General features: G+C 41.9%; 1 protein-coding gene and 1 long non-coding RNA gene across 2 annotated transcripts in view; one reads left to right on the top strand and one right to left on the bottom strand.

Moving 5' to 3' along the window:
- Nucleotides 1-14,414, top strand: part of LOC118530228 (uncharacterized) — a 117,840-nt gene extending 103,426 nt beyond the window's left edge. The window contains exon 5 of the long non-coding RNA XR_013441415.1: nt 13,727-14,414. This is a non-coding gene — a long non-coding RNA (uncharacterized LOC118530228). The remainder of the gene's footprint in view (nt 1-13,726) is intronic.
- On the bottom strand, nt 650-24,553 carry STMND1 (stathmin domain containing 1). The gene is made up of 5 exons (XM_036083605.2): nt 24,451-24,553; nt 14,463-14,643; nt 9,778-9,926; nt 1,731-1,856; nt 650-1,100 (listed from the first exon to the last, which is right to left on the bottom strand). The coding sequence occupies exons 1-5, from the start codon at nt 24,529-24,531 to the stop codon at nt 825-827; spliced, it is 813 nt and encodes a 270-aa protein (XP_035939498.1). The 5' UTR covers nt 24,532-24,553; the 3' UTR covers nt 650-824.

Here is a 24,553-nt window from a genome sequence, read left to right as displayed (position 1 = left end):
CGTTGAATGATAGCTGGGTGTGTGTGTGGGGGGGGGAACGTGTGACAAGGGAGGGGAGATCTTCAGAATGGAGACACATCCAACCTTGGCAACGATTGGATGTGGATGGTAAAGCAGAGGGGAGAACCAAGCATAATTCCTGTAAGATAAGGGCCAGCAAACTCAGCTCCGAGTGCTCACAGGGAAGTAAGACACTGACTTTAGGGTGTCCTCCCAGCTCACCCCCTCCTGGACATCCTCCTAGCCCCTAGACCCAACAGAAGTTTTTCTTTTTTCATATGTAGTTCTTAAGAATTGGATATAGCTTGCTTAAAGCTAATATGGATGAAACTATAATTCAACCAGCTTCAAGATATGGCTTTAATCCTTCACCACACAAAGAGAGTTAAAAAGAAATAACTAAACATACAGGTAATAAGAAGCCTACAGCTCATTTAAATACATAATTCACATCCGTGCACTTCGTCTGAAGGGACCCTCAGAGGGCCAAGGGCCCGGAGCCAAAAAGAAGGGCTGCATCTGGCACATTGATGTAAGCTGGGAAGGATCCATAAAGACATCTTCACGATGTTTGAAGTCACACTGGAGGAGAATGCCAACTCTATCATCTGGAAGCTAGTCAAATCTTCTTGGTTTTTTTCCCTTTCGCTAGCAGCGGCATTCCATTTACTCAGATCAGCCCCTGCCGCTTACATAATCATTCCTCTACCCACGGCGCGTCCCAGTGGGGGGAGATCAGGCCGCCAGGAAAAACACGCGACAGACTAAGATGGTCACAACCAGGGAGAATGGGCGCCTTTTCACGAAATTCGGGTAAGGTGGCTTTATTCAAATGCATCATCCGCTTGGTTGTAGGACCAGTCTGACTCCACCACCCCAAGTCCTTCGTAACTGAAGTTTTTTTCACTAGAGGTTGCACTGTTCTTCTTCCTCTTCAGAGGCTTTGCTCCCTGCAGGTGGGCCGGCTCAAACTCGGCAGAGGTCACGGTGTCGAGTCCTTTGGCAGAGGGAACCTCAGCCCCAACCGGTTCCGCTGCATCCGGATGATTGGCCAAAAGTCGGTGGTTCCTCAGCCTTTTCCTTATGTCTTCTTCTTTAGTCTGAAAAGCAGTATGAAAGAAGAAAAATGAGCCCAAATAACTTAATCATGCCTGTGCCTGAAATGAACCCGTATGGCTTGTCCATTTCATCATTCAGTCACTTCACAAACACGGGTTGAGGCACTGCTGTGGAGGGCAGACACACTCCCTCCGCTCCTGGAGCTTCTGGGTGGCCCTTGGTCTCCGAGCGGCCAGGTAGGAGGATGGAGACAGAGGTCGGCAGCCCACAGCTGGGCAGGCTGCTTCTGACGGGATGGGGGACAGAGGGTGATGGGGACCAGGTGTCCTCTGATGGTCTGCACGGCCTTCCCTCAGCTTCCATCCTCCCACACAATGCCTCCTCCCATCCCCGCCCCAACTGAAGCTTTTCTTCTTCCCTATGAAGAAGACTCCATACTCAGAAGGGAACACTGCTTCCTGAGCCTACATGGATGAAACCGGCATCCAGCCAGCTTCAAGATGTGGATTTACCCCTGCACCCCACAAAGAGAATTCAAGGAAAGTTACACATACAGCACAGGAAGCATACAGTTTACTCAAATGCTTGATCCCAATCTCAAAGCAGCAGATAGGAAAGGCCTATGTGAGTGCATTTCAGCAGGCAACCTGCTCAGGCGAGAGCTTGGGTACCTTCCTGCGCCTCTCCACCGCCCGCATCTTCTCTTCCAGGTCGTTCATTGTGAATGCTTTTGCTTCCTTTTTGAGCTTAAGCTTTTTCAGCCTGGCTGGCAGCTTTCTCAGCGGCGTCGTGTTTACCTGGAGGAAGACAGTTTTCAAAAGGGAGAAACAAACGTTATTCAGGGGCTGAGGAGAGATCCAGGAGAGGCAGAATACACACAGTGTAAAATGTCAGTCCTAAAAATCGACACAGGTATTTTGGCAGAGTTAAAACCACCATGTGAACGCTGGGAACAACAGAACTAATTCCTCAAAAAAAAAAAGTCTGCGAGATGTCTAGAAAAAACAAAAACAGGCTCTTCCTGAAACCCATGAAAGAATGTAAAGATGTTCTGGAGCCAGAAGAGGATTCAGGAGAAGAAAACATTCTGGAGAATTCTGGAGAACAAGCACAAGGCAGAGAAACGTAGCAGATGAGCGATGAATGTGTAGTTCAAGGTAAAAAGTTAAATCTGATAATTTTGTAATATTCCACAGGCTACAAAGGCCTTTCATTTGGGATCGAGATTGGGTTTTAGTACTCTGGGTCTCAAAAAGGAGAGAATTAACAATTACTGAGCAGTGACCCTGGGCTGGCCTTTGCGTCAGGACTTTGAGAATGTTTTCATGACATTAGGAAACATCCCCGACTATTACCCTTCCTGTAGTTTAAAGCAGGGATAATGACTTTCTGATTACAATTTCTAGTTATAAAAGAGTAAAATTGTTGTAAAGGGTTTATAAAGAAAGTTTTAATGTACATACTTTTTCTTTTTAAAAATTAATTTAAAAAATGTTTTTAAAGATTTTATTTATTTGAGGGAGAGAGAGAGAGAGCATGAGCAGGGGTAGGTGCAGAGGGAGAGGGAGAAGCAGAGTCCTGCTGTGCAGAGGGCCCGATGCAGGGCTGGGTCCCAGGACCCTGAGATTGTGACCTGAGCTGAAAGCAGACGCTTAACCAACTGAGCCACCCTGGCGCCCCTACAAATTAATTTTTCATAACATACATTGGTCATGAAAAAGTAAAGCAATACATAAATAGTTTCCTAGGCTTCGGTTTAACCACCTGGTCCCCAGTCCTATTCATCAGCATGAACTAGAGTTTGGTATGTGTCTTTCCAGAATTCTCTATGCACATATATTTATATACATATGTACGTGTAGTACCTCTGTAATGTTAAGCCAAACAAATGGGATTATACCCTCACCAGGCTCTGCAATTTGCCTTTTTCACTTAATTTGCTACAAATGTCCTTCTAGGTCAGAATGTATAGATTTATGACAACCGGGGAAGGTCCCAATGAACTCTGGGGTTTCACTATAAATAAACTGATTGTTCTAGGTAATTTCTCTAAAGAATTTTAAAGACAAAAGAACTATTGATATCCATTGTAATATCTAAAAGATTGTTTCTTTATACTATAAGACTGCCCATACTGAAAATACATCCACAGAGAGGAGGTCCAGCACAATAGAAAAAGATACCAAACCAAGACTCAGACAGACCTAGGTTTGAGCCCTGGCTTGGCCATGGTGTGTCTTGGCCTGAGTCCTTAAGCTCTGTAAGCCTTGCTTTTGTCATTTTAAAAATGACATTTTAGGGGCGCTTGGGTGGCTCAGTCGTTAAGCCTCTGCCTTTGGCTCAGGTCATGATCCCAGGGTCCTGGGATCGAGCCCCGCATCGGGCTCCTTGCTCCACGGGAAGCCTACTTCTCCCTCTCCCACTCCCCCTGCTTGTGTTCCCTCTCTCGCTGTGTCTCTCTCTGTCAAATAAATAAATAAAATCTTTTTTAAAAAAATGACATTTTAATAATACTTATTTCACAGGATTTTCTTTCTTAAGGAAGTATCAGTAATCACTCAGGAAATGGTCATTACATTTCATTCAGTGAAAGCAATGACTTTTTAAATGAAGTTTTAAATTTTAATTCCAGTATAGTTAACGTACAGTGTAATATTAGTTTCAGGTGTAGAATAGAGTGATTCAACACTTTCATACATCACCCAGGGCTCATCGCAAGTGCCCTCCTTAAACCCCTTCACCTGTTTCCCCATCCCCCTGCCCCCCCCCAGCCACTTCCCCTCTAATAACTATCAGTTTGTTCTCTATAGTTAAGAGTGTTTCTTGGCTTGTTGCTCTCTCTTTTTTTCCCCTTTGTTCATTTGTTTTGTTTCTTAAGCTCTACATATGAGTGAAATCATATGATATTTGTCTTTCTCGGACTTGACTTATTTCACTTAGTATAATACTCTCTAGCTCCATCCATGTTGCTGCAAATGGCAAGATTCCATTCTTTTTGATGGCTGAGTAATATTCCATTGTGTGTGTGTGTGTGTGTGTGTGTGTGTGTGTGTGTGTGTGTGTGTGTATATATATATATATATATATATATATATATATATACACCACATCTTCTTTATCCATGCATCAGTGAATGGACACTTGGGCCGTTTCCATAGTTTGGCTATTGTAAATAATGCTGCTAAAAATATAGGGGTGCATGTATCCTTCTGAATTAGTGTTTTTTTTTATTTTTTGAGTAAATACCCCGTAGTACGATTACTGGATCATAGGACGGTTCTATTTTTAACTTTTTGAAGAACCTCCATACTATTGTCCACATTGGCTGCACCAGTTTGCATTCCCACCAACAGTGCATGAGGGTTCCTTTTTCTCCACATCCTCGCCAACACCTCTTGTTTCTTGAGTTGTTGATTTTAGCCATTCTAACAGGTGTAAGGTGATATCTCATTGTAGTTTTGATTCGCATTTCTCTGATGATGGGTGATGTTGAGTCTCTTTCCCTGTGTCTCTTGGCCATCTGGATGTCTTCTTTGGAGAGATGTCTGCTCATGTCTTCAAGCGGTGGCTTTTTTCAACACAGAATCATCACCAAGTTACAGTGTTCGTCTTGAAGGGCAGGAATGGGAACCCGAATCACAGGGGCCAGCAGGAGTCCTGGGCTTTAAACCTGGGTCGGCCACTAATACCCATGGTGTCACCTGAGACAAGGCACCTCTTCTCTTTGGACTCTGTTTTCTCTCATGGAAAAATAGTGAGGAGGCTGAGGACCACTAGGGTTCCTTCCAGCTTTAAGAACCATGATTCTCGGAAAGCCTTTTAGAGGGAAACATTTGTTGAAGTTCTGGCTCAGTTACAGCCATCAGACAGTTTTATGTGGTGAGAAGTTTTTCACTACATGAAAACCGTGGGATGTTGGTCAAAGCAAGCTCCCCTCCCCCATCACTGTATTATTTTTATGACAATTGGCTCTCAGGCTCTCTGCTGGCAAAAGCTATTTGCTGCAAAGAGGGATGTTTTTGCTGTAGTGGTTCAGCTAAAGATACTGTGAAATTAGTATGAAAACAGTTTTTTTGGGAAGTTCACTCATGGAGGGCTAAAAGAACATGAAATGGTACAAAGAACATTGAATCTTCAGATTCAATGAAGAAAGACTCTGTGAGGGTTTCCACAGGAGTCTGCATCTTGACTAAAGGCGTAGATGAGTAGTTCTGAGAGATGTGGGATTTCGGGTCTGGGTGGACTCTTCCTGTGGCTTTATCCCAGATGACACCTACAAAATCAAGTACTTCCTCCTGCTTCCAGAAGTGAATCCTCCCTGTGCAGCCCTCTTCCTTTCCTTGAAAGACCTCAGGGAAAATATCTGTATTCTTTCCCACTGGATTTTCTGAAGTCAAGATTTACCAACTGTCGGCACTTGAAAATAACAATGATAACATTACACTCAGAGAGGTGCTACTCATAGAAACTCAAAAAAAAAAAAAATCGACTCTAAAACCTATAGAAGTCGCTAGTTCAATGATTGTCTTTAAGAATACCAGCAAAGGATTGCTATGCCTAAAGATGCTGTGATAAGGTTTGGATCTTATTTCCAGCCATCCTTGCTCGTATATATTCCTTTTGCTGCCACTGTGGATTCCTCAGAACTTCCCTAATTAACTGTTGACCCACAGATGAACTACGTTGGCTAAGTTCCCTCACTAGAGTCTTGTGCACAGAACGGGTCCAAGCTTCCTGCCATTCCTGCTCCATCCCTTGAGGCCATCCAGCAAGGTCACGGCGTTAGCTGACATTAGTCTCACCCAGTCCACGTCCTCCTCCTTAAAAAACTCTTCATGAGGTTCAACAATGTTAGAGACTCTGATGCAAGGTGAACCAACTCCCTCACTCTAATGAAGGTTACCACACACAGAAGTTGCCGAGAGGAGGGAATAAACTTTGGCCAGAGACAAAAGGAGTCAATAGAGAAATCGGAGTCTTGTGTTTGGAGACCCTGGGCGGGTTTAGAGATGGGGAAAAAGGAGTTTAGGAGAAAAGACACTTCAAGTAGACAATACCAATGTGGATAAATGAGAGCCAAGTACAACTCTTGTAGGGATCTATACCCATCCAGACACATAGTTTCATGTGTATATAAAGTATATACACATTTATAATACAGCCACTCAAGTCTCTTTAGAATGTTTTAAAGTATACTGAAAGATTCACTTAGTCTGATATTTAGCTTAATATTATATTCCTTGCATATCATTATAATTCCTTCTGAGTGAGGGTATATTCTATTGGTATGAATCTGCTTGAAAGCATGTTATCTGAGGTGGGCGGGGCACTATGGAATTGCTGTAGTATTTGCTAACAAGCAAATGATAAAAATTAAGAAAAAAAAGATGAGTGGGAGCCTATGGGGGATAGATACTGCCATGGAACTCCAGGGAGAGACTGGTCCATGGCGGGGGCGCTGTCCCCTGATTCAGCAGATGAGCAGAGGACCCTCACTTTACAGAATCTTTCCTTATATTTCCGTCTACATGAGAACCAAATTGCAGAAGTGGACAGATCTGTCTAACATTCCCTTGTATTTATACTCTTGGTCTACATAAGAAGTCTTGTTTTTAAAGTAGTCTCCATTTATTATTCCATTCCTCCCTAATATTTGATTTAAAAGATTTTTTTGATATCAATGAAGAAATTGTGTTACACGTCTAGTTGGCTTCATCACATTGTAGGAACTGCTGACATTTACATCCCTTTCGGTTTGTTTTTTTTTTTTTAGCCAATTTTATCATCTGTTCTTTTTTTCCTCAAAACATATCATTAAATATTGGATAGTTAAAAGTATGATCCAATTAACTATCCAATTAAGTATGATAGTATAAATAAAAGTATGATCCAATTAACTATTATTAAATATTGGATAATTAAAAGAATGAACTGTCTAATAATATTTCTGTTCTTAGTATGGTTCCCCTTTCAGTATTCACTCATCTTTGTACATTGGCCTCCTAACTTTTCCTAGAATATGAAGACACCTGGTATCTGATATACATATGTTCTCACTACACCTGAATTGAGAGACTTTACCTGTGACACTGTACAATTCTTTCTCCTTCATTTCCATATGTTCCTGGGTATATCCTTAGTCCTCTACCTGAAAGTGTGTTACAGCATTATAATATTAATTATATAATTATATATAATATATAATAATACATATATAATTATTATAACATTATAATATTAACATATATATTTATTATAATATTAATATATATAACATTATAATAACATTTTCAGGAACAATTTAGAATTTTTTTCATAATGAATGGGGGAATTAAATTTCTTTTTTTTTTTTAAAGATTTTTATTTATTTATTTGAGAGAGAGAGCATGGCAGAGGGAGTGGCAGGCAGAGGGAGAGGGAGAAGCAGACTCCCCGCTGAGCAGGGAGCCCAATGTGGGGCTCGATTCCAGGATCCTGGGACCATGACCTGAGCTGAAGGCAGACACTTAATGGACTGAGCCACCCAGATGCCCCGGGAATTCAATTTCAAAAGATTTAACCCTTTGCAGCTTTATGATGAATTTGAGGATTTTGTGTCCACGTTGGTAGAAACCTCAGGGCAGTGGTTCTCAGCCAGAGCTGCCCACCGGAATCACCTGGGAACTCTATAGCCAGGGCTCACCCCCCAGTCACTGGTCCCAGGTGGGACCTGGGCACTGGGATTTTTTGAAAACTTCCTAGGTGCTTTGAATGTGGAGCCAGGTTAAGGACCACGGCCCTAGGCGATAAAACACACAGCTGTGTTGTTGCCAGTCTGGATTATGCTGGGACATCATGGCCCAATTGCAAAGCAAAAAGCAAAAGAAATGAAATGTGTTATTCTTGCCTACCTCTGTGGTCCTGTCACCTTTAGATCTTTTTGAGAACACTCCAGCTAGGCTCCTGACAACAATTCCATTTCAATATAATATGAACCCAGTCTTCCTCTTGGGCTCACCTAATGATGTTATCAAAGGTCAAGCCCATAGTTTTCATTTTTTAATAGATATATTTCTTTCATGCTGTAGTTTATATTAATTAACTCTGCTGGTGCCCTTGTAAAGACTCAGTCTGAACTCATTTATCTCTGGCGTTTGAATCACTGACAAATGTTTTAATGCTGTTCTCACTGCTGTTAGCATCAGGGTTCTACAGCATTTCCCTAAAGAAGGCATTGCTTCGCTACTGAAAGTTTTCACAATCCATCCTTCTCCTCCAGTTTGCTCTCCTGTCTTTTTCCTTTTGAGACACCTTCCTTTTTTCTGACCCCCAGAGACTCCCCAACAGCTAGAAAAAAAAATCCCTCCCTTCGTTTTCCATGTTAAAGACCCATCTTCTAGTAATTTCAAATAAGATACGGTATTCTAAAGTGCCCCGTATCACAATAGCGTCACCCAGATGTAAACTGTCATTTTACTGGCATTATCTTTTCCATTATATCATCTATTTTTACCATCCCCTGACCCCTACACTCTCTTATTACTGGCAGCCCGATAATATCATTCATGAGGTTTCGCCATCTCCTCTCTTTTCCTCAAATACCTTCTGCGGGACGTATTTTCCTTCTTCAAAAGAAAATGCCACTTTGGCTTTTATTCATGAGTTCTCAGCACTTCCTACACGCAGAGAAGGAAATTACCTTTATTCAAACACTTAAGTGACTTGGTCGAGGTGGCAAACTTAATTTAAATAATGCATCTTTTTATTCCCAGTTAGTTGTTTTCCCTACAAGACAGGGACAGGCAACCATAGAGGAGACTTTGATATTCCTTCTGGTCCCTACTTCCGTCATTTCTGTGTCTTTCTTTTTTTTCTTACTCATTTCTCCTCAGGCTTCTTTTCTCTGTTAATTCTTCTTTCCATCTTCTTTAGGATGATGGGGGTTGCCTGGGCGCTTTGGTTAACAAACAAACAAACGAGAAAACAGACCAAAACAACACCTGCTATCCTCTTCACGGGCTTAGAACTTATTTAAAAATTAAGGACTCAAGACTTGGCCCACAACCAGTTAAAATCAAAGTAAAAATACTGCCCACACTAAGGAAAAACAATGATCAGTTAGTCAAGATGAATCAACAAAGAAAAAAAATTAGAGTATGAGGATTTTTATCATTGTATTCATTTCCTCATGTTTGACCTTAGGGTGTATATAAGCATGTCTGTTATAGCTTTGGTATTCAGGTGTATTTCCCTATTACAGAAATCGGAGTTCAGTTTTATAGTCATAATACCTAGTACACAGGTAAGGCTTAATAAAAATTGTTCCAAGAATGAAGGCAGGTTATTCAATGGGGCTTACTGTCTCTCAAATTCAGTAAAACCCAAGATGTTTTATTGTCTTCATTAATCATTGAAGATTAAAGCAATTTCTGGAGTGCCTGACTGGCTCAGTCGGTGAACCATGCAGCTCTTGGTCTCGGGGTCGTGAGTTCAAGCCTCACATTGGGGTTAGAGGTTGCTTAAATAAATAAGCTTGAAAAAATGATTAGGGCACTTCGTGAATCTGTAGAGAAGGGTGATGTGTAGACAGGAGAGAGAATTTATGGGAGAAAAAACTGGCTTAGCTAAATGCTACAATCTGCATGGCGACTTGAAGAGTTTGCAGAATGTAACTTGCTACCGATCCTATTCTATTGCTATTTTTAACTATAAGCTAATGTTAATTATGGAATTACTTGCCATGACATCATAGGATTCTCCATTTCCAAATACTTTGCTGTGGCTTTGTATTATTCCTTGAACAATTAATTCCTCCAGAATGTCTGATGACTTTTGTCGCTCTCGGCTCTCTAGGGGTTGGGGTTTATGGATTAATCCGGTCACTAGGTCTAAAGGGAAAGAAAGAAGGAATAGAAATGTAAGCATGAACATTTTATCAATCAGATGCTAAATGGATGCCTTATAAATCAGGTTACTTAACTAAATCTTAGTCTCAGCACTCTTACCTATATATGTTTCTATTATAAATCTTTGAATTGTTTGAAGTTCAAATTCTTAATGTTTTTACAGAGGATACACATCAGCATAATATACTGTTTACTTAGCAGGCCCCGTATTAACATAAAAAGAAGTCTTTCATGTGCTGCTATGTACTACTTTTTTGTTGTAACAACACTTACACACTTGAGTATGACTACATGGGTTCTCTACGCTAATTGTGAAGCTAAAGCACAGCTAGGAAGGAGATACTCTTCCAGTGACTCTTCTGAGCTGCAGTTTGGTTTCTATGCTTTGTATACAAAGGATAAACAGTGGGATGTTGCCAAGAGACTTCTAGTTCTGCAACCTTGAGTTTACAATGACGCTATCTGCTAAATCTATGTAAGTAAGAGTATGCCTTTTTGAAAAGAGTCTTTGAACCAAATCACAATTGAAGTCAAGTGATATCAGCTACATTTTTATTATTGTTTCTAAAAATGGCACTGAAACAGTTTCTTGGGGAGCCTTTATAAACTGCACTAATGAGAAAGATCCCCCCAATAGAAATCACCCACTTCTACAAATAAACAAGCAAGCATCTGTTTTTACAGACTCACATTATAAAATAAAGGTGCAATGAGGAGTCCTCAGAAATGGGCTATCTTCTGTTTTGTAATCATCGGGAAGTCCTGATAGTAACCAGATTCATTCCACCTAGTGGACTGAGTCTTTTTATGAAAATTTCTAACCTCACTGGTTAACAAAGACAGTTTTCATGAATTTGTAGCTGGAAGATAAAAAAAATGCGCGCACGCACACACACACACACTAGCCAGATGTTTCTCACTTCAGAATATTCACCTTGTTACAAGAGACTTCTCTATTGACCACTGCAAGTAACTTCAACAAATTGCCAATAATCTCATTTCTCGTCCAGTGCTGGGTCTTCTACCCTTGAAATAGACTCAATTTTCACTTTAAAGAGTGCTAGAGTGGTAAAACATGTCTTTCAAGTCGGTAAACTAGTAAACTAAAGCTTGAAACAATAGAGAAAAATTCAATAAAAAGTTAGAGGTAAATCCTCTTCAAAGAATTAGGAGGATTTTTTTTTTCTTTGAGAAGGGCTTATCTGGAAGGGTCAAAGTAATAGTTACTACTTACTGAGCACTGAGGTGCCTGGCACTATATTAGGTACTTTACATACTTTGTAACATTGTGACTTCTGTGACAGAGTTACCATTATCCCTATTGTATAAATAAACTATATGAGAGAGGCGAATTAACTTGCTTAAGGTGACACGGGTAGGAAGAGAATCAACTAGGATTTGAATCCAAGAATGTCTGACTTCAATACCCGTGTTCTCTGCCACCTCCTTCCCCAAGGTCATGGAAAGAGCTGCACTGCATGGTCCATTTCCCCTCTCAGGATGCTTCTATTTTTTTTTTTTAAGATTTTATTTATTTATTTGTCAGAGAGAGAGAGAAAGAGCACAAACAGGGGGAGCAGCAGAGGGAGAGGGAGAAGCAGACTCCCCGCTAAGCAAGGAGCCCGATGCAGGACTCGATCCCAATACCGTGGGATCATGACCTGAGCTGAAGGCAGACACTTAACTGACTGAGCCACCCAGGCGTCCCATCAGGATGCTTCTAAAGAGAATGCCATAGTCGACAACTATCACTAATGTAATAAAATTATTAAAATGATTATGAAATAAAAACAACCATCTCGATCAATTATTTTTCTGAGTCCACCAAAATACTGGCTTGACATTGACGGGGGTCAACCTACAAAGAAACCCCTCCACTATGATGGTCTTGCAACTAATCCTTGTGATTTCTCAGGATGCTGAAGACGATTGGGGGGAATGTGGGAAAGTGACATGATGCTTCTTTCTGATTATGAAAGTAATACATGGTTATCAGAGTAAACTTGGAAAGTATAGAAAAAAAGAAAAATGCCCATCCTCTTACCATTCAGAGATTACCGTTGTTGCTATATCAAATTTTATTTTTACAAATTTGACATCATACTGAACATACAGTTCTGTTTCCTATGCAGTTAACATATAGATTAGTGTTTTCTCACAAGGCTAGAAATTCTTCGTAAGTGTAAAAAGTGAAGTCATACAAGAAAACGTAGGTGAATTCATCTTTAACTCTGGCATAGGGAAAGGCTTTCTAACTATGACTCAAATTCCAGATTCAGTAAAAGAAAAGATTGATAAATTTTACATTAAAAAATGTTTGCAAGGCAAAAAAAAAGCAATAAAGGTCAAATATAGATATCGCATACCTCCTGATTTGATGTACTAAACAGGGTATGATATCATTTTTGGTATTTTTGCTAAAAATGGATAACCTGAAGATAATCGTCAGGAAATATCAGAAAGACACAAACTGAGGAAGTTTCTACAAAGTAAATGGCTTATGTCTCCAAACACATCAATCTGATAAAAGACAAAGAAAAGCTGAGGGACTGGCTCCAGATTAAAGGAGAAAAACACCGCATGATACCTAAATTAAACATGTGATCCTGGATTAGATCTTGAACATGAAATTTATTTATAAAAGACATTTGTGAGACAATTGATAAAATTTGAATATGCAGATGAGATAATGTACTGCATCAGGGGTAATTTGCTGATTGTGATCCTTGTCCTGTGATTATGCAAAGAATATCCTTGTTTTAGGAAACACATACTGGTGTACTTAGGAGTAAAGTGTCATTATGTCTGCGATTTGCTCTCAGAAAAAACCTACGTATGTGTGTGTGAGAGAGAGAGAGAGAGAGAGAGAAGGAGGGGGAGAGAGAGGGACCGTGATGCATGTAATTATATCACATTCAAATGTGGTATAATGTTAGAATTTGGGGAATCTGGAGGAAAGAATACAGGCATTCTTTGTTTTTTTGCAACTTCCCTTAAGTCTGAAATTATTCAAAATAAGTTTTTTTTTTTTTTTAAAGGAAAGACTTGGGAAGTGTTAGTGTGAAACTTGAAATTTTTAACAAATACACTCTAAAGATGGGCAGAGCAGGGATGCAGAAAAGAGACAGAAGAGAACCCGGGCAGAAAACAAATATAAAGCGTAGGGTACTGGTTCTTATTCATTCTGTGGGAAGGTCTTTCCTGGAAACTAATTTACACCACATCTTGGGAACACCTACTTTAAAATTCACTCCCTCCCCAGCCTGGTGTGTCTGTCAGCACTACCCTGCTGGACGGACTGACCGAGGGTTCGCCCGGGTCCCCGTGCACCTTACGGTCTACAGTCTGTTAGCACCATAGACACTGAGCATCTGTGCCGAGGTCTAGGAGGAATTCCCATCAGTGGAATTATTGAGAAAAAATATACGTGCTGGCCGGACACACAGAGAGAGGAGAGGCTGCCCCGCTGTATCCCCCACCTCCTACCTCACATCAGAACCAGCAGGTGAAGGCTAATATGAAATCTACCATTAGTAGAGAGTGCCCCCAAAGTCCACGGAAAAGAATCTCATTTACTAACCCATCTATTTTTTTTTAAGATTTTATTTATTTATTTGACACAGAGAGACAGCGAGAGAGGGAATACAAGCAGGGGGAGTGGGAGAGGGAGAAGCAGGCTTCTCACTGAGCAGGGAGCCTGATGCGAGGCTCGATCCCAGGACCCTGAGATCATGACCTGAGCCAAAGGCAGACGCTTAACGACTAACCCATCTATTTTCCAGGTCTCACATGTGCCTACGGAAGAAATGACAGTGGTGAGGAATGATACGAAAGCCTTCCCCTCAAGTAAACCAGAGCATTTTTCCTTGAGTTCTATTGAGCTCACTTTGTTTCAGAGGCTCTTAAATCAACACCGGAGCTGGGGCAGTGGTAACTCAAGTAAAGAAAAACAAACACGGGAAAAATCAAAATAGTTTCTAGGGAGCACACCAGGTCATAATGACTTCTTCTGTGTTTTTGGAAGATGACTGTTTTGTATATTTGCTGATCCTTTGGATAGGAGACACGGGGGAAACAGTTTGATGTAGGTTGTATTTATTTTTTCAAATGGAGAACTTTCTCTTGGAAAGATGCGAGCACAGCTGAAGTTTACAGGAATGTAACCAAAGTCTGTGTGAGTCTTATTCCTAAGGCTTGTTTCCCAACCACCAGTAAGGGCTCTTAGCTTAAAAAAAGAGAGAGAGAGAGAGAGAAGAAAAAAAGAAAAAAGGAAAAAAAAAAGAGAAAAAAACCAAGATGGTTTTAATTACTTCATCTGCAAGAAGATTAATGGTTAGCATTATTTATTCACATAATGAAGTCCTAAGGCTCCATCTTCATGTCTCAGAGGTAGGGACTTTGCCATTTGGAGCACCGCCTGGTCCACAAAACTGTGATAAAAGGGTTGCTACCATACATTATACAATATATTTAGAGAGACAGTATTTTGTGGAGATTCATATAAATGAGGGCCATTACCTGAATTTATTCTTCTGTTTCTTTCACTAAGAGCTGGGGAACTTTCTGGGATGGTTCCAGGTAAGCTTCCCAACAGAGCCTGGTTTTCCAGGCTGTCGGGGCTGCCCACAGTGTCCTTGCATAGTGCAGCTTCACTCTGGGGCCTGCCGTCCTCCCTGGAATGAGTCCCACCGACATCAGCCTGTGAAAAGGGAACGGCTCCATGTGAGAGTCAAGATTTCTTAGAAAATGGTTTCTTGGAAGATGGAAACAACATCACAAGGTCTGCTTTGCAAATATTCAGCCAACTAGTACTCATAGTGGAGGCTGAATAGCCCCAGCTCCCTGGAGATGTTACCTTGCATGCAGATGTGATTCATTTAAGGGCCCCGAGATGGCTCGATGATCCTGGATTACCCAGGTGTGACCGCGAGTGTCCTTATGAGAAAGAGACAGAGGGCGACGTGACTACAGAAGTGGAGAAGTTGAGACACGCTGAAGATGCTACCAGCAACAGATAACGGAAGGGCCACCAGCCGAGGAATGGGAGGAATTCAGCTCTAGAAGCCAGGACACACAAGGAAGAGGATTCCTTCCTCGCAGCTGCTGAAAGGAACCAGCCCCGCTGACACCTTGACTTGAGCCCAGTGGAACTGATTTTGGACTTCAGATCTCCAGAATTGGAAGAGAGTAAAATTGTGTTGTAGCGAGCCACCAAGTGTATGATAATTTGTCATAGCAGCAATAGAAATGGATATAGTATCTACTAGGAATCTATCAGGTACAAGCTACTATGCTGAGCGCCCCAGATGACTCCAAGATGAACACGTTCATCAAGTGTGAAAAGTAAAGATATTGCGGTGTAAAAAGGTGTTTTTTTTTTTTTAATGAAAGTATCTTTATTGTTTTTGCTGATTAAAAAAGTAATACAGACTCATTGTAAAAATAAATAACACAGAAGGAGACTGGTGATGATCAGTTTTACGTGTCAACTAAGCTAGTCTACAGTATTGCTATTCCATCATACTAAGTGTTTGTTGAGAGAGTATTTGGTAAATGTGGTTATCGTCTACAATCTGTTGACTAAGTAAAAGAGAGTATCCTTGATAATCTGGGTGGGTCTCATCCAATCAGTTGAAGGCCTTAAGAGTAGAATTGAGGTTTCCCTGAGGAGGAAGGAGTTCATTCTGTGGACTGCATCTTCAACTCCAACCTGTCCTTTCTGACTGCTTATGCTATTGTGTGGATTTTGGACTTGCTTAGCCAGCCCCCATAATCGCATAAGCTAATTCCTTGTAATACATCTATCTATCTATCTATCTATCTATCTATCTATCTATCTATCTATCCAGTCAACGAGCCATAATCCTGGTTCTGTTCTTTTGGTAGAACCTGAATGATACAGAAACAGAGTAGAAAGTAAGTAGGTACTATTCCTTAGACAAAAGCACTATTAACATCTTAGTATATAACTTCCCAGATGTGTTTGTTTAAAGAAATAGAATCTTTAAAAATAAATTGGAATTGGCTAATTAGCACATGAAGATGCTCAATATCATTAGTCATTAAGGAAATGCAAGTCAAAACCGGAAGGAGATACCACCTCACATCTACCAGGATTACTACAATGAAAAAAACCACATAATAAGTGTGAGCGGGGATGTGGGGACATTGGAACCTTTGTACAGTGCCGTGAGAATATAAAATGGTGCAGCCACTTTGGAAAACAATTTGAGGGTTTCTCAAAAAGTCAAACAGAGGGGCATCTGGGTGGCTCAGGTGTTTAGCGTCTGCCTTCAGCTCAGGTCATGATCCCAGGATCCTGGGATCAAGACCCACACTGGGCTCTCTGCTCAGCAGAGAGCCTGCTTCTCCCTCTCCCTCTGCCCCTCCCCCTGCTTGTGCGCTCTCTCTCTGTCTCAAATAAATAAATAAAATCTTAAAAGAAAAAAAAAAGCCAAAGAGAGTGTTAGCATCTGATCCAAAAATTCCACTTCTAGGTATATATACCCAAGCAAAATGAAAACATATGTCCACACAAAACCTTGCACACAAATGTTCAAAACTAATGTTCATAATATCTAAAGAAGTAGAAACAACCCAAATATCCATCAACTGATGAATGGATAAATATAATGTGGTCTATCCAGACCAAAGAATATTATATGGCAATAAACAGAAATAAAATACTGAAGTACACTGCTACGTAGGTGACATTTGAAACCATTACGCTGAGTGAAGGAAGCCAGACGCAAAGATGGGTCCACTTACCGAATATTCGGACTAGGCAAATTAATAGAAACAGAGTATAGATTTAGTGGTTGCTTGGGAAGTGGAGGTTGGCCGCTAATGGATAGTGGTTTCTTTTGTGGGGAGGATAAAAATGCTCTAAAATTAGATTGTGGTGAGGACTGTGGATTGTGCATTTTAAATGGGCAAGTTGTATGATATGTGGATTATATTTTAATAAAGCTATTTGTGAATAAATCAGGTTATATATTAAATGGTATTGTATTATTTTTTAAAAGATTTTATTTATTTATTTGAGAGAGAGAGAATGAGAGAGAGAGAGAGCACATGAGAGGGGGGAGGGTCAGAGGGAGAAGCAGACTCCTTGCTGAGCAGGGAGCCCGATGTGGGACTCGATCCCGGGACTCCAAGATCATGACCTGAGCTGAAGGCAGTCGCTTAACCAACTGAGCCACCCAGGCGCCCTTAAATGGTATTGTATTATATTTCTGTAACCTGTTTTTTTCATTAACAATATATCAGAGACATTTGCTTCCGTCAGTGTATATAGGGATATATAGGTCAGTGTTTATAGGTTTACCTCGTTCTACTTAATGGTGGGGAGTAGTCATTTAGTTGATGACTGTAGTGTGGTCTATTATGTAATTACATGTACCACAACTTGTTTAACCAATTCCTACTGATGGCCATCTAGTTGTTTCTACCTGTGTTTATATATATATTTTCAATATAATGAACAGTGCTGGCATAATATCTGTGCATAAACGTCAGTGTGAACTCACCCAATCATTCCATGAGAATAAATCCCTAGATATGGACATGCTGGATCCAAAGATGTACACATTTTATATGAATATGGGTTTCCAGAGGGTCCTCCATAAATCCTGCACTGGCGTACAACCCCACCTTTCCCTTTTAAGAATATCAATTTCTCCATACTACAATTCCGTTGCTTGCAAATAGGTCAAAACTCTGTAAAAAAGGGCCCATATGTGATTTAGACAACACCCAGAATGCTGGTCCGCATCAAATCTTTCAGAGTCCCACAGCAAGAGAAGAAAAGTAAGACAAAAATGTAGTGAGTTTTTCAAAAAGCTAAATTAATTCAATTTAAAGAACTGTCATTTATTTGGAAAGGCAGCGGCATGTTCTAAATATTGATATGTTCAGGAACACTTTTCTCCAGTTCCTTCTAACTCCCCTGCCCCCTCCCTCTCAGCGCTGGCTCTTCTTTTCTTGCTTGGGTTGATCGGCCAACCTCTTCTGCATCTAAGACACACATACCAGAGGAAGCCTCCTCAGTGTCCCCAGGAGACCTAAGAACATAATCATCTTCTATGAGTATTGTCCTCTGGGTCTTCTTCTCATGTCTATTGATTTTGTGTTGTTGGCCCAAGGGGTGCTCTTCTTCTCCCCTGTGTATTTGAAGGGCCCCAGGACCCTACCTCCAAACCCCAGTATTTCCAGCAATGCCCTGGTACCCTAGTACCACGTTGTATCTTGCTGGGGCAGCAGAAGGTGTTGAAGAAGAGAAGATGCTTGAATTGGGTCTTGATGAATGAGTTTCCAAGAAGAAAAGTGGGCAAGAAGAAAGGGTCCTTCTAGACAAGAGTCTAAGCACACACAAAGATGGGGTATGAAACAATATTGTGAGCATATGAACTTGAATTTTTCCAGTGGAGCAGAAACAGATGGAGGTATAAAGGGGTTGGTGCTGAGGTGGGAAAGGAAAGTCAAGGAATTTGATTTTATTTTAAATGCGACAGGAATCCTTCATAGGATTTCTGTATATGGAAGTAAAATAAAATAATCAGGCATGTGTTTTTAGAAAAATCACTGGGATTAGTGCAAACTAGGGGAGCTGAAGGAAGCAAGGAAGAGACGGAGCAGGGCGGCCAGTAATGATGACTGCAATTTTCCAGGTGAGGTCTGATTGAATGTGAACTAAGACAGTGGCAGTGAAACTGGGGGAAAGAGACGGGCCCAGAAACATTAGAAAGGGAGACAGCACATTTCTCAGAACTTCCATTTAAAGGAGGGAGGTCTTGGGGCACCTGGGTGGCTCAGTCCTTAAGCGGCTGCCTTCAGCTCAGGTCATGGTCCCAGAGTCCTGGGATTGAGCCCCGCCTCGGACTCCCTGCTCTCAGGAAGCCTGCTTCTCCCTCTCCCACTCCCCCTGCTTGTGTTCCTGCTCTCGCTGTGTCTCTCTCTGTCAAATAAATAAATAAAATCTTTTAAAAAATAAATAAATGAGGGAGGTCTCTCTGGTTCGAAATTATGACTCCAGGCACTAAACAGAAAGCATTCCCTTTGGGAAAATTGAATTTAAAAAAAAAAAAATAGGACAACAGCATGAAACTCCTGGTACTCTCACCATAAAAATCATACAAATTAAAAAAAAAAAAAAAAAAGCTAAGCACATTTGTTCACTTTCTGGAAGCTCTCCAAAGTGCTTTGAAATCCCTCAGAGGCTAAGTAGAAATCACAGTAGCTGGGTCATGGTGGCTCCAACACCCTCAGGTTCTTGTCATTCAGTTAGGGATTCTCGTATGTTCATAGGGAGACTCACGTACCTCCTCATCACCAGTTTTACATAGCACGATCGCTCCAGCTAAACCAACATCACTTTATCGTGCTGAGGGTTAGTTAGATATGTGCTTCAGGACTCCATGGGAAAGTATGAAAAAGCGACCAACTGAACAAGCAAACGAGTAAGCAAACAAGAAGTCAATCGATTTGAAATACAAATGGTATATGGAGAAAGCATGAGAGCAAATATGTGCTTTTTCTTTCTCTCCATTTGTCTTTCTTCCTAGACATAGTTACTGCCGTGTGGTCCGTGTATGGTAAGCCGACCCAGGAAAAGTCTTTATAGACATTACATATTATTGTTTATTATATAATAATCCTATTATATCAGACAGGGTCTCTCTCACATGCACACACACACACTTATGCACACATATATCACAAATATATATAAATACATATTGTTACATATAACAAAGGAAAAGCAGACTGATGCTTTTTCTGGGGCTCACAGTTCATGCTGAAGGTAAAGCAAAAATCGTGTTAGGTATTCTTGCCCCTCTTTCCAAATAAACTATTAAAAACCAGTTCTCTGCAGTGATGGTGAGACAGGTGATTTTACAACTTCGTTTTGTTTTGCAGACCCTTCGGTTTTTGGACCTAGGAAGGCACTGAGTTAAACATAGGGATGAGTGTTGCCATCTAACATTTCCCATTGGAGACCCTGAAAAATTTAACCACCACAAACAAAATGCCCTTTTTGGAGCTGAGAGCAAATTTGAACATTCTCAGTCTCAAAGGTGGCTTTTCACAAAGATATTCTGTCATCTACAAGTCAGAGTATATTTAAGTTTCACAACCCTGCATGATCTCCCAATGGTTTCATCAAAGCCATGAACCCAGGCCTTAGCAAGGATCTTCGCCCTTTTATGCTTACTTAGACCCAGTCTGCCTTCAAGCTGTGTTCGTGACCAAAGCTTAAATGGTAGCAGAGGAAACACAATCTTTTGACATAAAATTACATATACCAGCCTTCAGTTTCCAGAGCAGAAATGTAAGGTTTTTCTCTTTGGAAAACTAAGTCTGTCTTTCAAATATCTTATCTATGTGCAACACATTCTGGAAATTTTAACCCTATTTCATAATCTAGACTGGAAAATAGAGTTCAAAGACCAGAGATATTTACAAATTAATTATATCTCTGCCCCTCGGGGTATGGAAAAACAGATTTCTTGTTCTTTTTATGCATGCAGGGTTTTTATTTTCACACCAATGAGAAGTCTATCTGCCGTGGTGCTGGGGGTGGGGGTGGGGAGGTGGGGGGAGATTTTATTTTTTCCTAGAGATGAAGTTGTGGTAGAAGTACAGAATCAATATGTTTCTGTATTTTGTATTAATTATATTTTATACTTCATTGTCTTGGGGATAAAATCTTATCAATTTTAGACACAATTGAAAAGCTGAGAATTCTAAGCTAACAGCGATGCAGGAGAATCATCAGCATTCCAAAAAAGATACTAGTTTTAACTACAGACAGAGTTGTTTTTGGTGTTTTGTTTGTTTTGGGTCTGGAGGTACTATAGGGTGTGTTCTAAATCTTTCAGGAAACACATTTGCCAAACAGTTGGAGGGAGTCATCTGTCAAGTCTCCCCTGAGCTGAAACCTTAAATCACATTATTGGCAGGTGCATTTTAAAAATATGTTTGTCTTGCAGACATATAGGAAAAATGTATTCTTCAAAATTTGATTTTTCTAGTTTACATCTAATGAATGTAAAAACAAATAGCAACCCTCCAAAAACACTCAGAAATACCATCTTTTAAAAATCTTGACTAGAAGAAGTCACTTAGTCCCTTTTATTCTGATGATAAACAAGACTTTTCTTGTCAAAGATTAGGGAAAAACTGTGAAGGGTCCTTGGAGATGGTCTATTCCAATCTAGTCTGTTCCCTTTCATAAGAAGCCGGAAACTCGGAGTTCATCCTACAGAAGAACATTTCTCCAACTGAGAAAAGTTTCCCATGCTTTTCTCATCGTGCATTATTTTATTACCATGTCTTTTTACCACTTTAGACTAAGGTAAAAGTGAGGAGAAAGTCAGTAGGCAGGTCTCGAGAAGTTCGAGTCAGAATATTTTAAAGTTGTGCCGCTAAGACACATAAATATTTCATGCAAGCAAGCACGTTCATCTCATTTTTTTTTTTTTTTTTAAAGATTTTATTTGACAGAGAGAGAGACAGCGAGAAAGGGAACACAAGCAGGGGGAATGGGAGAGGGAGAAGCAGGCTTCCCGCTGAGCAGGGAGCCCGATATGGGGCTTGATCCCAGGACCCCGGGATCATGACCTGAGCCGAAGGCAGACGCTTAACGACTGAGCCACCCAGGTACCCCCCGTTCATCTCATTTTAAAGACACCGGTGAACTACTGAACCCTCAGCCTGTGCATTTAGGAAGTTAGCAAAAGCCGCACTGCTCTGATAGCTAGAGAGTGTTTAATTAATAATCATACCTTTGCTGGATCAGATTTCCAAAGTCAAGTGCCTGGGGTGGGGAAGGAGGTATATGCGTGAGAAGGTAATAACTCAGGATTGCCCTGGAGGTCATGAAGAGGACAAGCTGGAGCACAGGTGGGGGTGGGCAGGAAGGACCCAGATAGACCAGTTAGGAGAACTGGACAGAAGTCCAACAGAGACACAGTGACTTTCATACCCAGGGACTTCAGGAAGAAATACAGAAACCCTCCCAAGCTTGAGGAAGCTTGGCTTAGAGGGACCCAGAGAGGATTGCTTTTTATCACTTCCTCCTGCTCTACCTCCCTCCTGCTCAACAAAACCATTTTCAGTAATAACCACGAAATGAAACAAAGGTTAACGGCCAGATAAGAAACACAGATAGTGAAAATTTCCTTCTATGGAAGTCTTATTCGTAATCATGCCAGTAGAGTAAATTAAAAAAATTTTTTTCATATGAAAAGAATAAAAGCACAATGGGTTAATATTTTAAGTCACATTAATATAGTTTTTTTAAAGATTGTATTTATTTATTTGAGAGAGAGAGCGAGAGCATGAGTGGTGGGGAGGGGCTGAGGGAGAGGGAGAAGCAGGATCCCCACTGAGCAGGGAGCCCGACTCAGGGCTCGATCCCAGGACTCCGAGATCATGACCTGAGCGGAAGGCAGATGCTTAACCGGCTGAGCCACCCACATGCCCCACATTAATATAGTTTTTGGAAAAAGGGAGAAAAATGTATTCTTATATATTAATTCAAAGCAGTAATGAGTAATAAAGATGACCAAATTGTTTCCAAGAAGCTAATACATCCATGAGGCAGAAGGAGTTTGAAACAAACATTTACCACGTGAGAAAGGACTGTCACAACAGTGGTGTTTGGGCTCAGTGCTGAAGGTTAAGTAGGAATTCATCAGGTGAACTGGAAATAGGGGCCTGGGGAGGGCATTCCAGGAAGGGGGAATGGCATGGGGAACAGCATGGACGGAGTTGATGAGCAGAGGAAGGGAGCACTGCAGGTTCCTGGGGCAGACCCAGGAGTACGCGGGACTGGACAAGATGACGTCAGGAAGAATGGCGGGACCACGTGTAGAGGGTTTTGCACACTCCAAGGATTTTTTTTTTCTTAGAAAGAAAGGTGGCAGTGTGGGAGGCAGATGGGGTAGGGAGGATGCCAGTGGGAGAGCCAGGAAGACCCAGCAAGAGGTAATAGGGCCCTAAACTGGGACAGAGGCAGTTGGGATAGAAAGCAGGAAACAGGGACGCCTGGGTGGCTCAGTCGGGTAAGCGTCTGCCTTCCGCTCAGGTCATGATCTCTGGGTCCTGGGATCGAGTCCCGCATCGGGCGCCCTGCTCCTCGGGGAGCCTTGCTTCTCCATCTCCCTCTGCTGCTCCCCCTGCTTGTGCTCTCTCTCTCTTTGTCAAATATAATAAATAAAATCTTAAAAAAGAAAGAAAGCAGAAAACAGTGTCAAGATGGTGGATACCAGGTCCTAAGCCCGAGTCTCTGGTTTGTTTGATGATGTGTGCCACCTACACGGTAGCTGCTGTAAGTGGCACCAAATGGACTGGCACATCGTCTGCTGAAAAAAAAGGTGCGCTCTTTAGACAGTAGCTCCAAAAATGCCCTTTCGGTAGGGTGACCGTAAATCCCAGTTTTCTGCGGACTGTATGGGCCTAAACCAGACTGGGCAAATTTGTTAATAGTGTTCCTTTTCACTCTTAAAAATATCCTGCTTTTGGGGCGCCTGGGTGGCTCAGTCGTTAAGCGTCTGCCTTCGGCTCAGGTCATGATCCCAACGTCCTGGGATCGAGCCCCGCATCGGGCTCCCTGCTCAGCGGGAAGCCTGCTTCTCCCTCTCCCACTCCCCCTGCTTGTGTTCCCTCTCTCGCTGTGCCTCTGTCAAAGAAAGAAATAAATCTTTAAAAAAAGAAAAAAAAAATCCTGCTTTTGATGATAGATTATACGGTAATATTATCTTTGGGTGACCCCTCTCCAAGGTATAGCCCTGCGGGTTCCCAGTTTCATTTGTGCAATACTGATGGTGGTGAGGATGGGACGAAATCCTGGACCTCATCCCTCTAGGCCCCACCTTGGAAAAAATTCCCCTTCATGTCTCCAGAAAAATTACGGGGTTTGCAACTGAGAGAGAGAGAGAAAGAGAGAGCAGAGACAGTATTAGAATGAGACTCTTGAAAATCAGATTCTATCTCCAGCTTTGCCCCCAGACAAGCTGTGCACCCTCAGGCAAGACGTCCACCTCTCTGGGCCTCAGGGTCCTCCGGAGGTAAGCGAGAGGGCTCAGCCAGACAGATGGCCTCCACGATCTCTTCGAGCTCTAAGTAATTCTCAAAGGGCCCACTTTCCGGAAGCCAATAACGTACAGCAGCTCTCAGGCACTCTCCCCCCTCGCCCCCAGAATCACCCCCAACCCCAGCTCTGGGCAGAACGCACAGCCCTACCTGCCACTCCTGCCTCTGCCCTGGGGTGTGACCACCTCCGCAAGTTCTTGGAACACAAAGGGCTCTCAAAGCTAGTCCTGTGGCCGGATGAGTCCTGGATCCAACAGCCGTTAAACACCGGGAAAGAGAGCGGCTCCCACCCCGCGCACCCACCCAGGAGGGCTGTGAGCCCCTGCGGACCCAGCTCCAGCCTCCAGTCGCCCCCCAAGCGGGGCAAACGGCTTTGTGCCCGCTTGTTTGTTGTGTTTGCTTGTTTTACCTTAAATCCCTCTTCCCAGCCCTTCCTGGGCGCGGGCACGCGTCTCTGGTCCTCAGCGGCCCGGGAAGGTCCGCAGCCCATGCCGCGCGCCGCGCGCTTCCCC

Source organism: Halichoerus grypus, chromosome 9 (assembly GCF_964656455.1).
Source record: "Halichoerus grypus chromosome 9, mHalGry1.hap1.1, whole genome shotgun sequence".
In the NCBI taxonomy this organism is placed as follows: domain Eukaryota; kingdom Metazoa; phylum Chordata; class Mammalia; order Carnivora; family Phocidae; genus Halichoerus; species Halichoerus grypus.
Note: the sequence above shows the minus strand (reverse complement) of the source record. Positions and strands in the feature narration are given on the sequence as shown.

What these genes read in the sequence shown, in the direction of transcription:
- STMND1 (XM_036083605.2), bottom strand. Translation starts at nt 24,531, where the DNA reads ATGGGCTGCGGACCTTCCCGGGCCGCTGAGGACCAGAGACGCGTGCCC. An exon ending in GCTGGGAAGAGGGATTTAAG is followed by an intron (nt 14,644 to 24,450) that starts GTAAAACAAGCA and finishes CCCTTTTCACAG; the next exon opens with GCTGATGTCGGTGGGACTCA. An exon ending in AAACAGAAGAATAAATTCAG is followed by an intron (nt 9,927 to 14,462) that starts GTAATGGCCCTC and finishes CTTTCCCTTTAG; the next exon opens with ACCTAGTGACCGGATTAATC.